Source organism: Mirounga leonina, unplaced genomic scaffold, assembly GCF_011800145.1.
Source record: "Mirounga leonina isolate KUSES-001 unplaced genomic scaffold, KU_Mleo_1.0 Mir_94, whole genome shotgun sequence".
In the NCBI taxonomy this organism is placed as follows: domain Eukaryota; kingdom Metazoa; phylum Chordata; class Mammalia; order Carnivora; family Phocidae; genus Mirounga; species Mirounga leonina.
Genome location: NW_023270855.1, coordinates 43,561,416 through 43,574,547, shown reverse-complemented (window position 1 = coordinate 43,574,547; position 13,132 = coordinate 43,561,416). Strand labels below are relative to the sequence as shown.

The 13,132-nt window shown below is 50.3% G+C and overlaps 1 protein-coding gene across 1 annotated transcript in view; it reads right to left on the bottom strand.

Annotated features, from left to right (window-relative positions):
- Nucleotides 1–7,322, bottom strand: part of LTF (lactotransferrin) — a 29,479-nt gene extending 22,157 nt beyond the window's left edge. Inside the window, exons 1-2 of the mRNA XM_034997329.1 lie at nucleotides 7,193–7,322; nucleotides 214–377 (exon numbers count right to left, since the gene is read on the bottom strand). Of these exons, the coding sequence (XP_034853220.1) occupies nucleotides 214–377; nucleotides 7,193–7,235 (207 nt within the window). The 5' untranslated portion in view covers nucleotides 7,236–7,322. The remainder of the gene's footprint in view (nucleotides 1–213; nucleotides 378–7,192) is intronic.
- Nucleotides 7,323–13,132: the final 5,810 nt, after the last annotated feature.

The following is a 13,132-nucleotide window of genomic DNA, read 5'->3' as shown; positions in this document are numbered from 1 at the left end:
TAACAATCTGAGTTGCAATCCCAGATTCCCCACACTTGAAATGTTAATATCTGCTTTCAAAATAACCTTGTGTCCTATGAGGAAGGAACACTCCCAACTTACAGGTACCCGGAGAGAAAAGCAGAGGAAGTAGGGGAAAACACATTTCCTATTTCACTCCATTTCATTCCCTCCACTCAGTTTGGTCCCACCCAACACTTGGCACTGACTTACCTTGATGTCCTGGATACATTGTTTGCGGGAGGTTCCCCCTGTGCAGGAGACACTGGGGCCACCCACTTTTTCCATATTCTGTTGGAATTTGAGGCATTTTGCCAACTCTGCTTCTGATACGGTGCACCACCGAACATTTTTCGTAGCGGTGGCCAGACACAGTCCTAGGAGAGAGAAACCAAGGAGTCAGGGCTCAAGCACTGCCCACGGGAGACACCGCCTCACCCTTTGACAGGGTTTTCCAGACTCCTCCATCTCTCTGCTCCTCCCCTTTCCTCTCCATTCAATGCCAAAATCAGGCCACTCTCCTCGAGTGGAGGTGTCCTGATGGTCTAATGAGCATTCTCTGCTGGCTGGAGGGATGTGATTCTCAATAAATGAAAGGAGATAGTCAGAGCCTCTGGATTATTTTCCTTCCTGTAACTGACACATTTTCCTTCCTGTAACTGACACATTTCCTACCTCTAAAAAATGACAATGACCTTTTGCCTCAGTTTGTGAGGTCTTCCACCTGCTCTGCCCCCCTTGAAGCCGAGAGATGGGCAGGAAAGGGATTACTGTTCCTGTTTTGTTAATGTGGAAACTGGCTCTTGAGAAGGCTGAGTGATTGGCTGCTCAGCAGTGGCAAAATCCAGCCTAGAATCCAGGTCTCTCTAGACTGTTGCATCGACAAGAAACTCCCCAGATGATGCCAAGGCAACTAAAACACACCTGACTCCTTGTCAGTAGCTACAGGAAGTGGTGTACCAAATGGGTCAGCGTGCCTGAGTTACCACCATTCACCTCTGTATCAGAAAGACTGGTTCTCCTGCCGAGACTGCCTTGTTGGTGGAATCTATGCAATCAGGAAGGAGGCTGGACCAGATTTGCTCACAGCCCTTAAAAACCATGTCACTGAAAAACTTATAGTGAACATTATATTAAAATGGTGAAAGACTGAATCCTTTTCCCCTAAGATCAGGTATCCACTCTCAGTTTTTCTATTCAACATAATACTTGAGATCCTAGCCACAGTAATAAGGCAAGAAAAAGCAATAGAAGACACCCATACTGGAAAGGAAGGAGTGAAACTCTCTTTGTTTGCAGATTACATGAGGCTCTATGTAGAAAATCCTAAGGAGTGCACAAAATGCTATTAGAACTAATACACAGGGGCGCCTGGGTGGCTCAGTCGTTAAGCGTCTGCCTTCGGCTCAGGTCGTGATCCCGGGGTCCTGGGATCGAGCCCCGCGTCGGGCTCCCTGCTCCACGGGAAGCCTGCTTCTCCCTCTCCCACTCCCCCTGCTTGTGTTCCCTCACTTGCTGTATCTCTCTCTGTCAAATAAATAAAATCTTAAAAAAAAAAAAAGAACTAATACACAAGTATAACAAGGTCACAGGATAAAGATCAATACACAAAGAGCAATTATATTTTTGCATCTAAGCACTGGATGATCCAAAAATGAAATTAAGAATATAATTCTATTCAAATAACATCAAAAATAATTAAATACTTAGGAAAACATTTAACAAAACAAATGTAAGATTTGTACACTGAAAATTATAAAACTTTGCTGAGGGAAATTAAAGAAGATCTAAAAAATGGAGAAACATTTGTGTTCATGCTTTATAAAACTCAATATTGTTAAGATGGTAATTCTCCCTAAATTGATATAGAGAATCAACACAAATACTCTCAAAATTCTGGCAGGCCAGGGTTTTTTTTGGTTTTTTTTTGGGGGGGGGGCGTAGGAATTGACAAACAGATTCTAAAATTTATATAGGATAAATAAGTAAATTGATATAAAATAGCCAAAGAAATTTTATGTAATTTATATTTACAATTTATTTTTATATAATTTATATTCAATAGTCAAAACAATTTTGAAAAAGAAAAAACCTATTGCAATTTTACTTCCTAGTTTCAAAACGTACTATAAAGCTACAGTTATCAAAACAGTGATTAGCATAAAGACAGACATATAGATCAATGAAACAGAATTGAGTCCAGAAGTAAATCCTTATATTTACATTGAATTGATTTTTTACAACACTAAGGCAATTCATTGGCAGAAGGATAGTTTATTAACAAGTGGTGCTAGCACACAGATATCCACATATAAAAAGATTAACTTAGAGCCCTACCTCACACCACACACAGAAATGAACTTGAAGTGGATCATAGAATTTAGCGTAAGAAATAAAACAAACTTTTAAAAGGAAGCACAAGGGAAAAACTATGCAACCTTGGGTTAGGCAAAGTTTAATTAGCTATGACACCAAAAGCACAGTCCATAAATGAAAAAAAACCATTAATAAATTGGGCTTATCAAAATTTAAAACTTTTATTTTTCAAAAGACAGTTAAGAAAATGCAAAGACGGGGCACCTGGGTGGCTCAGTCGTTAAGCATCTGCCTTCGGCTCAGGTCATGATCCCAGGGTCCTGGGATCGAGCCCCACGTCGGGCTCCTTGCTCAGTAGGGAGCCTGGTTCTCCCCTGCCTGGTGTTACCCCCCTGCTTGTGCTTGCTCTCCGTCTCACTCTCTCTGTGTCATATAAATAAATAAAATCTTAAAAAAAAAAAAAAAGAAGAAAAGAAAATGCAAACACAAGCAACAGGTTGGGAGAAAATATTTACAAAGAATTTGACAACTCAGCAAAGACAAACAACCCAATCAAAAAATAGGCAAAAGATATGAACAGACATTTCACAAAAGAAGATACATGAATGCTAATAAGCCCGTGAAAAGATGTTCAATATCATTAATCATTAGGAAAATGCAAGTTAAAAGTACAATGAGATATTTGTTCATACCTACTGGAACTAGTTCTAGTAACTAAAACAGAGGAAAACATATGGGTAAGGATGTGAAGAAATGGGACCCCTTGTACATTGTAAAATGGTGGAGCCACTTTAGGAAACAGGTCGGCAGTTTCTCAAAATGTTAAACATAGAGTTACCCTATGACCCAGCAATCCACTTCTAGATATATAACCCAAAGAAATAAAAAAACATATCCACATAAAAACTCTTATATGAATATTCATAGCAGCATTATTCAGAAAAGCCGAAAGCTGGAAACAACCTGAAAGTCCAGCCACTGGTGAATGGCTAGAGAAAACGTGATACATCCACACAACAGAACATTATTTGGCAGTGAAAAGGAAAGAACTAGTGATATGGACCATGATACGGATGAGCCTCATTTATGCTAAATGAAAGAAGCCAGACACAAGACATTACCTATTATGTGATTCTACTTGTATGAAATGTCCTAAAAGGCACATTTATAAAACAGAAAGTAGGGATGCCTGGGTGGCTCAGTCAGTTAAGCGGCTGCCTTCGGCTCAGGTCATGATCCCAGGGTCCTGGGATCGAGTCCCACATCAGGCTCCTTGCTCGGCGGGGAGCCTGCTTCTCCCTCTGCCTGCCTCTCCCCCTACTTGTGTTCTGTCTCTCTCTCTCTCTCTCACAAATAAATAAATAAAATCTTTAAAAAAAAAAACAACAACAGAAAGTAGATTAATGATTGCCTGATGCGGGGGTGGGAATGAGAAGTAATTTTAAATGGACATGAAGAAACTCATTAGGGGGTGGAAATGTACTAAAACTGATTTACAGTGATGGTCGTGCCACTTGGTAAAATTACTAAAAATCATTGAATTGTACACTTAAAATAGGTGAATTTGGGGGCACCTGGGTGGCTCAGATGGTTACACATCTGCCTTTGGCTCGGGTCATGATCCCAGGGTCCTGGGATCGAGCCCCACATCTGGCTCCTGGCTCAGCGGGGAGCCTGTTTCTTCCTCTGCCTCTCCCCCTGCTCGTGCTCTCTCTCTCTCTCTCTCTTTGTATCCCTGTGTCTCGAGTGAATAAATAAAATCTTTAAAAAAAAAAATAGGTGAATCTGGGGATATGTAAAATATACCTCAATAAAGCTATTACAAAACAAAACAAAAAAACCCCAAAACACTTGATTGCAAAAGCCCCCTTCTCATTTGGATGTGCTTTAGAGTGGAACACTCAGCTCTCTGCCACCTGTTATTCATGAACCATTCCCTGCATAATCAGACCCACCAAAGTATTTGAAGCTCGCTGGGAGGGCTTGGTGAGGAGACCAGTGGCTCCCAGGCCAGGTCTGCAGGGACTCAAGAGCATGCTGCCACAATCCTTCTCCACCAGCCATCGTCCCAGGAAATCCCAGGGGATGTAATCTAGCCTGAGGCTCTCATGGAACTGTCCTGCCATAAAAATTAACCCGGTCATATTCAGCCACTTGTGACCCAGTAGCATTTACTGGATGCCCTCTGTATACACAGCACTGTGTGTCATACAGAGGAACATGTAAGCAGACAAGACTAGATCTTACCTCCCATTTGGAGAGGCAGAAAGTCAAAAAAGAGGAAGCTAAGGATGATGAATGCTCTAGAAGAAACAAATACCAAACCAGAAGTGAGGTCCCCATGACCTCTGCCAGTAATCAGGGTGGTGGCAGTCCAGGAGGGTAAGAATAATGGCCCCATTGTTGCAAGCATGTTTTATGCCAGGTGCTTTACTCAGCACCTCACACCTTCTCTGTCCATTGATCCTCCCAACTCCCTGAACTGTCAGTGCTGCTAACACCCTCATTTCCAGGGCAGAAAATAGTGGCTTTGGCTAGTTATATGGCTTTCCCAAGGTCCCCCAAACTAATAAGTGTTGGGTCCAGGATTTGAACCTACGAAGTCAGACACAAAGCTAAAGTCTCTTACCACAAAAGCTAGCCTTCCTATTTAGGTTGGCTAGGTTAGAGATGGGCTGCAGTGGAGATGGGGTGAGTAAAGGGTTTGGGGTCAGATCATGGAAAGCCCTCAGTGCTGGTCCAAGGAGGTCTTATTCTAGAGGGAGTAGAGCTCTCTCGTGAAAGAGAGCAGAGTTAAGAGTTCTGCCTAGAATGGGGGAAGGGTAGACTGAAAGCAGGGAACCAAGCAGAAAAGCAGTGGGAATGGACAAGGGGCAGGAACAGGGAGGTGGTGTCAGAAATTAGCTTGGTGACGGATGGGACCAGAGGGTGAAGAGGGAGAGCAAAACAGAAGACCAGGCTTCAAGGTGGGGTGGGGGGGCATGAATAGCGGCAGGAATGGGGAACCCACGGGCAGAGTTGGTTTCTTCTCTTGGGAAGGGCTGAACCAGAAGACTATAAAGGACCACCGAGGGGTTTTCCAAGATCCACAGTCCCAGCCCCCAAAACACCAGGGCCTGAGTCAGAATGCACCACCCACTCATCCCTCCCCCTCTCACCAGCCACCTCCGAAGCCACATGTCCCCCTTAAGACCACGTGCTCTCTGAAGCAGGTCTGGGGCTGTATCCCCACCCCCACACCTGAACTGTGTCAACCATTCAAACGCTGCCCCCCTGAGCCTGGATGGAATCTTCCTGAAAGTATGCATCCCCTGATTGCTTCTTTGCAGACATGCAGTGCCCTGAACCTCAAGGGCAGGGGCCGGGATGGAGCTACTCCTCTCACCCCACCCAACCTCCGCCAGCCAGGATGCCCATGGGAGCAGGGCAAGAATCCCCTAGAGCAGGAGTCCAAGGCAACCAAAGACTCAAGTGAAAATGGAACCCAGGGGTGCAACTCTGAGCCCAGATCCTGCACCATAGCCCATGACCACCTCCAGGAAAGTAAGGTTTCCTCCTTCTCGGGCTCTCCCAGGTGGACTCAACCCTGTGCTGTGCTCCCAGCAGGCTACAGGTCAGGGAGCAGAAGGGAAGCTGGCCCTGAGCAGTTGGTCCTGGCAGACCCAATCCTGCCTCAGAGAAGACCGGGATGACAATACCCATAGGAAGGACTTTGGAGAAGGGGATCAGAAGGTGGGGACAGGGATGGCTTCATGGTCCCTAGGTTTGGGGGTGTAAGCTCACTGTGCTCTCTATGACCCTTTTCCATCCAGGAAGCTCCCCAGCTGGGAGTACATGCTCTTAGCCAGGAGGAGGCTGACCCGGGCTGGTAGGAGCCCAGGGAGGGAGGGGACACCTGTCGTTTTCCTCTGACCCCCCACATACTGCCTAGGCACTGATGCCCGTCACAGCCCCCCACCACCTGCCCTCACACATTCACGTCTCTGATGTCCATGACTGGCCAGTGCCCTCCGCACACCCCAGAAATTATTTCAGACAGTCCTAGTCTGGGTGCATTTCAAACCAGGAATCAATCATTTCTCTCTTAGACGCTCTGAAGGAGGGGTCCCCTCAGGAGGGTCTGGGCCACCACCCCCCGCCCTTCTGCAGCGGGAAGCGCGTGTGTATACCTCTGCCCGCCGTTGGGCAGGTGGCAGCCCGCCTCCACCTCACAGCTGCGTGGGAAGACGGCTGGACTTTTTCTTTTTTTTTTTTTTTTAAGATTTTATTTATTTATTTGAGACAGAGAGAATGAGAGAGAGAGAGCACATGAGAGGGAGGAGGGTTAGAAGGAGAAGCAGACTCCGTGCTGAGCAGGGAGCCCGATGCGGGACTCGATCCAGGGACTCCAGGATCATGACCTGAGCCGAAGGCAGTCGCTTAACCAACTGAGCCACCCAGGCGCCCTGGACTTTTTTTTTTAATCGAAGAAACTGGGGCTCTGTCTCTTCCAAGTTACACAATCCTTGCAGGAGCTGGGCTCTGAGCTCGTCTCCTGTGTGTCTTGGGCAAGTCACTCACGGTCTCTGGGTCTCATTTTCCTCCCATGTAAAAAGCCCGCCACAGTACTATGGGTACCAAAGTTCCGGGAGGGACACAATGGGACAGGGTCGCTTTGCGCAGCTCTAGGGACACCCGGACCAGCTCCTCTAAGCCCTGCTCTGGCTCCTCCCCAGGCAGGTGGGCGGGACCCGGCTGCGGGGCGCAGGGATGGACAGGTGCGGGGCGGGGGAGTGGGGACGCAGGCACCCACCCACCGGGCGTTGGGGACGGGGGGGGGGGGGGGGGGGGGGGGGCGCCCCCCCGGCGGGGCGCGCCCCCAGGTACCTGCACTCACCAAGGGCCCCGAGGAACAGCAGGGCAGGGAAGACTAGCTTCATTCTGGGCTCCTGAGGCGACTCTGGCGAACGAAGTCTCTGCCACCGGCACCCCTTTATCCAGGGCTTGGTGACCTCACAGGGTTTGCCCCGCCCTGTAGCCCAATAGGGATCCCCTGCCCTGAGCCCTCGCACCCCTCCTCCACTAGTTCCTGGCGGCCAAGAAAGGGGGGAGGGGGAGGGGAAACAGAGGTGGGAGGGGAGAAGGACCGGAGCCTCAGCAGCCTGACCACCAGGAGAGAGGAAACCCGGCCCACAGGCAATCTCGTGCACGCTGGTGCTGCGTGGTTACTGGGATGGTCTTTTCTCTCCACCAGTCTGCAAGTCTCTAGGGATTCTGTCTTGTCCTTGTCCTTCCTCTGGTCTCATTGCCTCCTAGACGGCTGGACGTAGAGCAGGGGTCCGAAGGTGAACATTTGTGATCATCCTGAACTGTGAGGCTCGCCTTTCCTTTCACAGATGGGTCTAAAGGGCCTGGGAGCTGCCTCGGCCTGAGATCAGCCTTGTGGGACAGCTAGCCGAAGTGATGGTCGCTGCCCAGAGTCTGCCCCAGGCTGCCCATGGGTCTCTCCCGGCCCCACTGAGACCACAGTACAGCTTCCAGAAAACAGAGCCAGAGGCCTCAGGGGAAGTGACCACCACCCAGGCCCAGTGGCTCTTTCCCTGTCCCCTCATTAACACTTGTGTCATTTTTCTTTTGTTTTGTGGTGGTATGAGGTGGGAGATGGGAACCTCGTTTTGATAAATGTCATATTTTGTCAACATAAGCTTACCTTATTTCAGAAAGGTGTTTTTCAACTCTAGGATTCGGCTGCCAAGAATATATCTTGTAAATACACTCCCATGATGCACAACGGCTCACATATGAGGGTTTCCAGGGCAACACTGTGTGTCATTAACCAACTGGAAGCAAATTAAACATCCATGTCTGGGGGCTGTCAAAGAGTGTGCCTCCTTGAGACCCTCAGGGAGGCTGTGGGGCCCCTCTGCCCCCGGTGTGGAGCCTGCCAGGGCACAGAGTAGGGTCTGATCAGGTACCCTGCTTGCCAGACACAAGAGTGGGGTCTGGGGTTCAGCACTAGAATCACCACCTGGGTTTGGGGGTGACAGATCCAGAATCTCCTATTGTTTGGAAACAGTGTCACAACATTAAAAGTTGCTTTCATCAATAATTGCAATAAGCGCTTTCAAAAATAGTGAAGAAATACAAAATTGACTAATTCTCAGGAGTGCTGAAGCATCTTTGTACCTAAATTAGCCACTCAGCTCTGCCCTTCCATAATTATAGAAGAATTAAGAAATGTCACCACCCATGTGTCTGTCTCTGAATGCAAATTTTACAAAGGGTGGCTTGTGAAGTCAGGGGCCTTCAGACCCTCTTATGTCTGTTACAGCGTTGGCAGGAACACAGAGAACCTGGGGCCACAATCAAGAGGCTGAGCTGAGCTGTGAATTGTGCAAGACTGTTGAATCTCAGATCTGTACCTCTGAAACAAATAATGCAATATATGTTAAGAAAGAAAAAAAAAGAAGAAGAAGAAGGAGAATGTAGCAGGAGGGGAAGAATGAAGGGGGGGAAATCGGAGGGGTAGACGAACCATGAGAGATGATGGACTCTGAAAAACAAACTGAGGGTTCTAAAGGGGGGGGTGGGAGGATGGGTTAGCCTGGTGATGGGTATTGAGGAGGGCACGTTCTGCATGGAGCACTGGGTGTTATGCACAAACAATGAATCATGGAACACTACATCTAAAACTAATGATGGAATGTATGGGGATTAACATAACAATAAAAAATTTTTTTAAAAAAGAGGCTGAGCTGAAGGGATATGCCCTGGAGGCAGGACTGGGATAGGTCAGGCCCCGGGGCAGACTGCTTGTATGCTCTGTCTATAGGGCATGGCCCAGTCACAGGCCAGGGATGTGCTCAGCTGGACACATGCAGAGCATGGCCATGCCAAGGCCATCTGCAGAGGAAGTGGATAGAAGGGTGGGGTCTACCCAGGAGACTATGAAGTTCAACTGAACTATCATCAGCATTCATTCTTCATTTGTTCATGCCAGAACTGGTGAGTTCCAGGAGAACGGAGAAGAGGGGTCTGTCCTTGCCCTCAGGAGCTCACAGCACAGTCAAGGGTGGGGGGCAGTCACAGACACGGCAGCATAAACAAAGTCAAGGTGGGAGGAGGAATGACCGACCAGCTTCCATCATGAAGGCTCCAGAAAGGTTCAAGGAAGAACATTTGACCTGGGTATCGGTGGGGGAAGGGCCGCATTTCTACAGGGAGAACATTCAGGTGGAGGAAACAGCCAAGAAAGGGCGTGGGAGCATGAGCACTCGGTGACCAATTACCTAAGCACGAGAACCACAAAAGGTCCCTCTGGGCTTTCTGGCCTGGACCTCTCCTTGGAAGGATTAACAGCGTCACCTCCTCTGTCCTGAGCTCCACACCAGTGTCCATCTGCCTCTGGATAGCTCCTCCTGCACGTCCTGTAGGCACCAGAATTCCGTGCATCTGAAATGGAGCCATCCACTCCCTCCAGCCCTGCACCTTCTCTCAGATTTCCTACCACCTTCCACCAAACCCTCCAAACAAAGAGCCTCAGAAGTTCCTCAAATCCTCTGGCCAGCTAGCCCTGTCCGTGCGATGGGCACCTGATGATCACTATCGGTTGAATGAATGAAGGAGCAAGGAGGAGGGACAGGGCTGAAGGATCCTGCTCGCCATGTGTCAGGTCTGAAAGACAGGGCTAGCGATGCCAGGCCTCCCCAGAACCTGTGTGCCCGGGGTCATTACTTTGCCCGTGAGCTCAGCATCGATCTGCATGGCTCTCTGAGGGGCCAGGAGCTGGGCCAGATCTTGCAGATCCTGCGGGGAAGTAGGAGGCGGGTTTTGCAATGCTGAGACCGTGGCATGGTGTGAATATAAGCAGGGCAAAGAAGGGTGCAGATGGTACAAACCACCATATAATGGCAGGAGCTGGTGTGTGGCAGGCAGGTGAGGGAAGCCAACAAACTTCTCCCACATCCTCACTCCCTCTTCACCCCCAAAATTCACACAGGGACCCTTTGCCAGCTCAAGGACTGGCCCAAGCCAAGCACCCTCCCGACAGGTGCGCAGTAAGTCCCACACCCTGCCCTCGATGGAGCCCTCCAGGTTCAAACCCCAAGAGGAGCTTTGGGAAGAAGGTGTAGATCTGGGCAGAACCAGCTCTAGATGGAACAAAGGAGAAAAGGAGTTCTTGAGACATCTGCTCACACGGGGGGCTCCACCCTGGCCGACCGGAGACCGCGGGCCGGGCTGCTTGCCCCTGCCAGTGGTGGGAGGTTACTGACTTGCTAGAGAGCCGCTTGTTAAATATTCAGGGATTTTGTGGCAGGTTGTTGAACGGTTGGTAGCTTGAACTCATTCGTGGTGGGAGTATCTACACCGTGGAAATTAGCAAACACTGTGAATCGGAGCATGTTTCCCTCCTGGGGAGCAAGTTTACAGCACATCACGGCCCGGGGTTGTCACTGTGTGGGGGCATGCGGTCCCCATGTCAGCGTGGTGGAGGAGGGGGTGCCATCCTAGGGGACAGACAAGATAATAACCCGAAGCATTTGGCTGGCACTCGGAACTCCAAACAGAGCTGCCTGTGGCCTTGTCTCTGGTGGCTCGGACAGCTCTGGAAGTCACACTTACTGCTCTAAAAACAGGTAAACTGAGGGTTGCCCTACAGTCACCCAGTGAGTAAGATGCAAAGATGGAAATGCCGGCCCTGAGTCTCCCCTGAGGCCCACAGCTGGTCTGTCCTCCTCTGCAGAGGCTGAGATCCAGAGAGAGACCTAGCTCTTGATCTCGGCAGGAAGGAAAACCCGCAGGGATTGAGCCCCTTGTGGCGCAGGACTGTCCAGCACCTTCCACACGTCAGCCGTGGTTCTTGATCCTCGTGGAAGCACCACGACGTGCCTCAGCAGGCCTGTTTTCCAAATGGGGGGAATCAGGCAAAGCAACTCATCCATGGTCATGCCGCTGGTCAGGTCTAGAAATCTGCCACTGCCCCCTGCCCCCTATCCAGTGATCCTTGATGGCTATCGATCGTTCCTTTGCTGACCACCCTGAAGAGAGAGCAGAAAGTGAGGGTGACGTGGACACAGAGCTCCCTGCTTTCTTGGCCAGTGAGATGGTCACTATTTCCAGAGCAAGGTCCTAATATTCCGCCCCAAGCAGGCCCCTTGCATATAGCCAAAAGCCCTGGGGAGTCTTCAGGGGTGTCTGTGGGTGGTGGGGCTGAGCTGAAGGGTGGCGGGCAGGAAAATGGTGGTTTTATTAACTAATATGTCTTGCTGCCAAATGTTGCCCAATTTACAAAGAACCCACAGAGACAAGAGCTTCTGTGTCCTTGGATAGCCCTCTTCCTCCTCCTTCACCTTCCTCTCCTCATAATCAGCACCCTCTGCCCTTCTGGACCCTCCCCTCTCAGGGCCAGCACCCCACAGACCTGCCGAATGACACTGCACCATTCTGCCCAATAGTCCAGGGGCCAGTGGAAACGTCCTAGGTTTTCCAGGTGCAAGATTTCAATTCTCCCGGCCTGGTTAGCACCCCCATTTCCCTGGCATAAATCCGAACTCCATGAGCACCTAATCACCACGTCCAGATGAGAACATGCAGCAGGCCAGGCCCAGGGAGAGTCTTCCTGGAAGGTGCCAGCCAGGGGCCGCCTGGAGGGTGGCAGTTGCTGGCCCAGGGCCAGCCATGCAAATTTCTTCCCAGAAGGAATGAGGTCCCTGCCAGAGAAATCCCAGGCAGGAAGCACCTGAACTGGAGAGCCCCTGGCAGCTCCGCTGGCTGCCCCCCGCCCAGCCACAGGGGACCATTGCTGGGCCATCTCTGAGAAGGAGCTTGAGTGGGTGCCCAGAAAAGCAAGGAGCCGCTGTTTTCCTCCATGCCCCTGGGGCGAGGCCAGAGCTGCTCTTCGCCAGCTGTCCCAGGCTAGGAGTGGCCAGCCCCCTGACCTACTCCAGGCAAATGCCTCTTCCACATCCCCTCATTCATTTCTGCACTGGACAGCCTGGCGGGCTGGAGGGCCCAGGGGAGAAATGGTTAGAGGCATAAGAGATTGGTTGGATACCTGTGTTGGAACCTGTTCCACTCTAAATAACCACCTTGACCTGGGCTAGGCTCTTAACCCGTGCAAGCCTCAGTTGCCCCATATGTAAAAAAGGGATACAAATAATATCCACCGTATGAAGTGGGTAGAGTTAAAATCTGATGTTTGAGATGCTTACACAGCGCTCAGTACAGGCAAGCTATCGGTCATATTTGCTGACACGCATGAGTGTCATGAGCTGTATAGGCCTCGGCTGGGCACAGGGGTGCGGAGGAAGCAGGCAGTGGCCTCTAGGGACACCTGGCCCATCAGGAGGGGCTGTGTGTGCTGAAAGTCTCCATCCCAAGTGCAGGTCTCCCAACAAGGTGCTGCTGGGAGCTCTGGCGGGGGGGGGGGAGGGGGGAGACAGCCCCCCGGAGCAAAGACAATGGCAGAGTGATTTTTCCCACCTGCCCCTCCTTTGGACAGAGCATGCGGCTGCCCTCAACTGCCTGTGTGTTCTAGAGTGTCAGTCTTACCCTAGCCTGCACTGCATCTCCTCTTCCACGTCTCTGTCCCTGTTTCCTGCCTCTTCGGTCTCCTCTCATTCTGCCTCTCCCTCCTTGGCTTCGTTCTCCAGCTCCAGCTCTGGCCCTCCCTCCTAAACTCACCGGTCCACATTCCTTTTGGGTGCCCCTCCAAAGGGAGCCTGCTGACCCTGGCTGAGCGTCCTTCTGTCACAGTGATTGTGACACTGACCCATCTTCCCTCCCCCCTCTCCTGATGCTAAGCTTTGGGAAGAAGGGGCTGCCTCTGACCCATCTC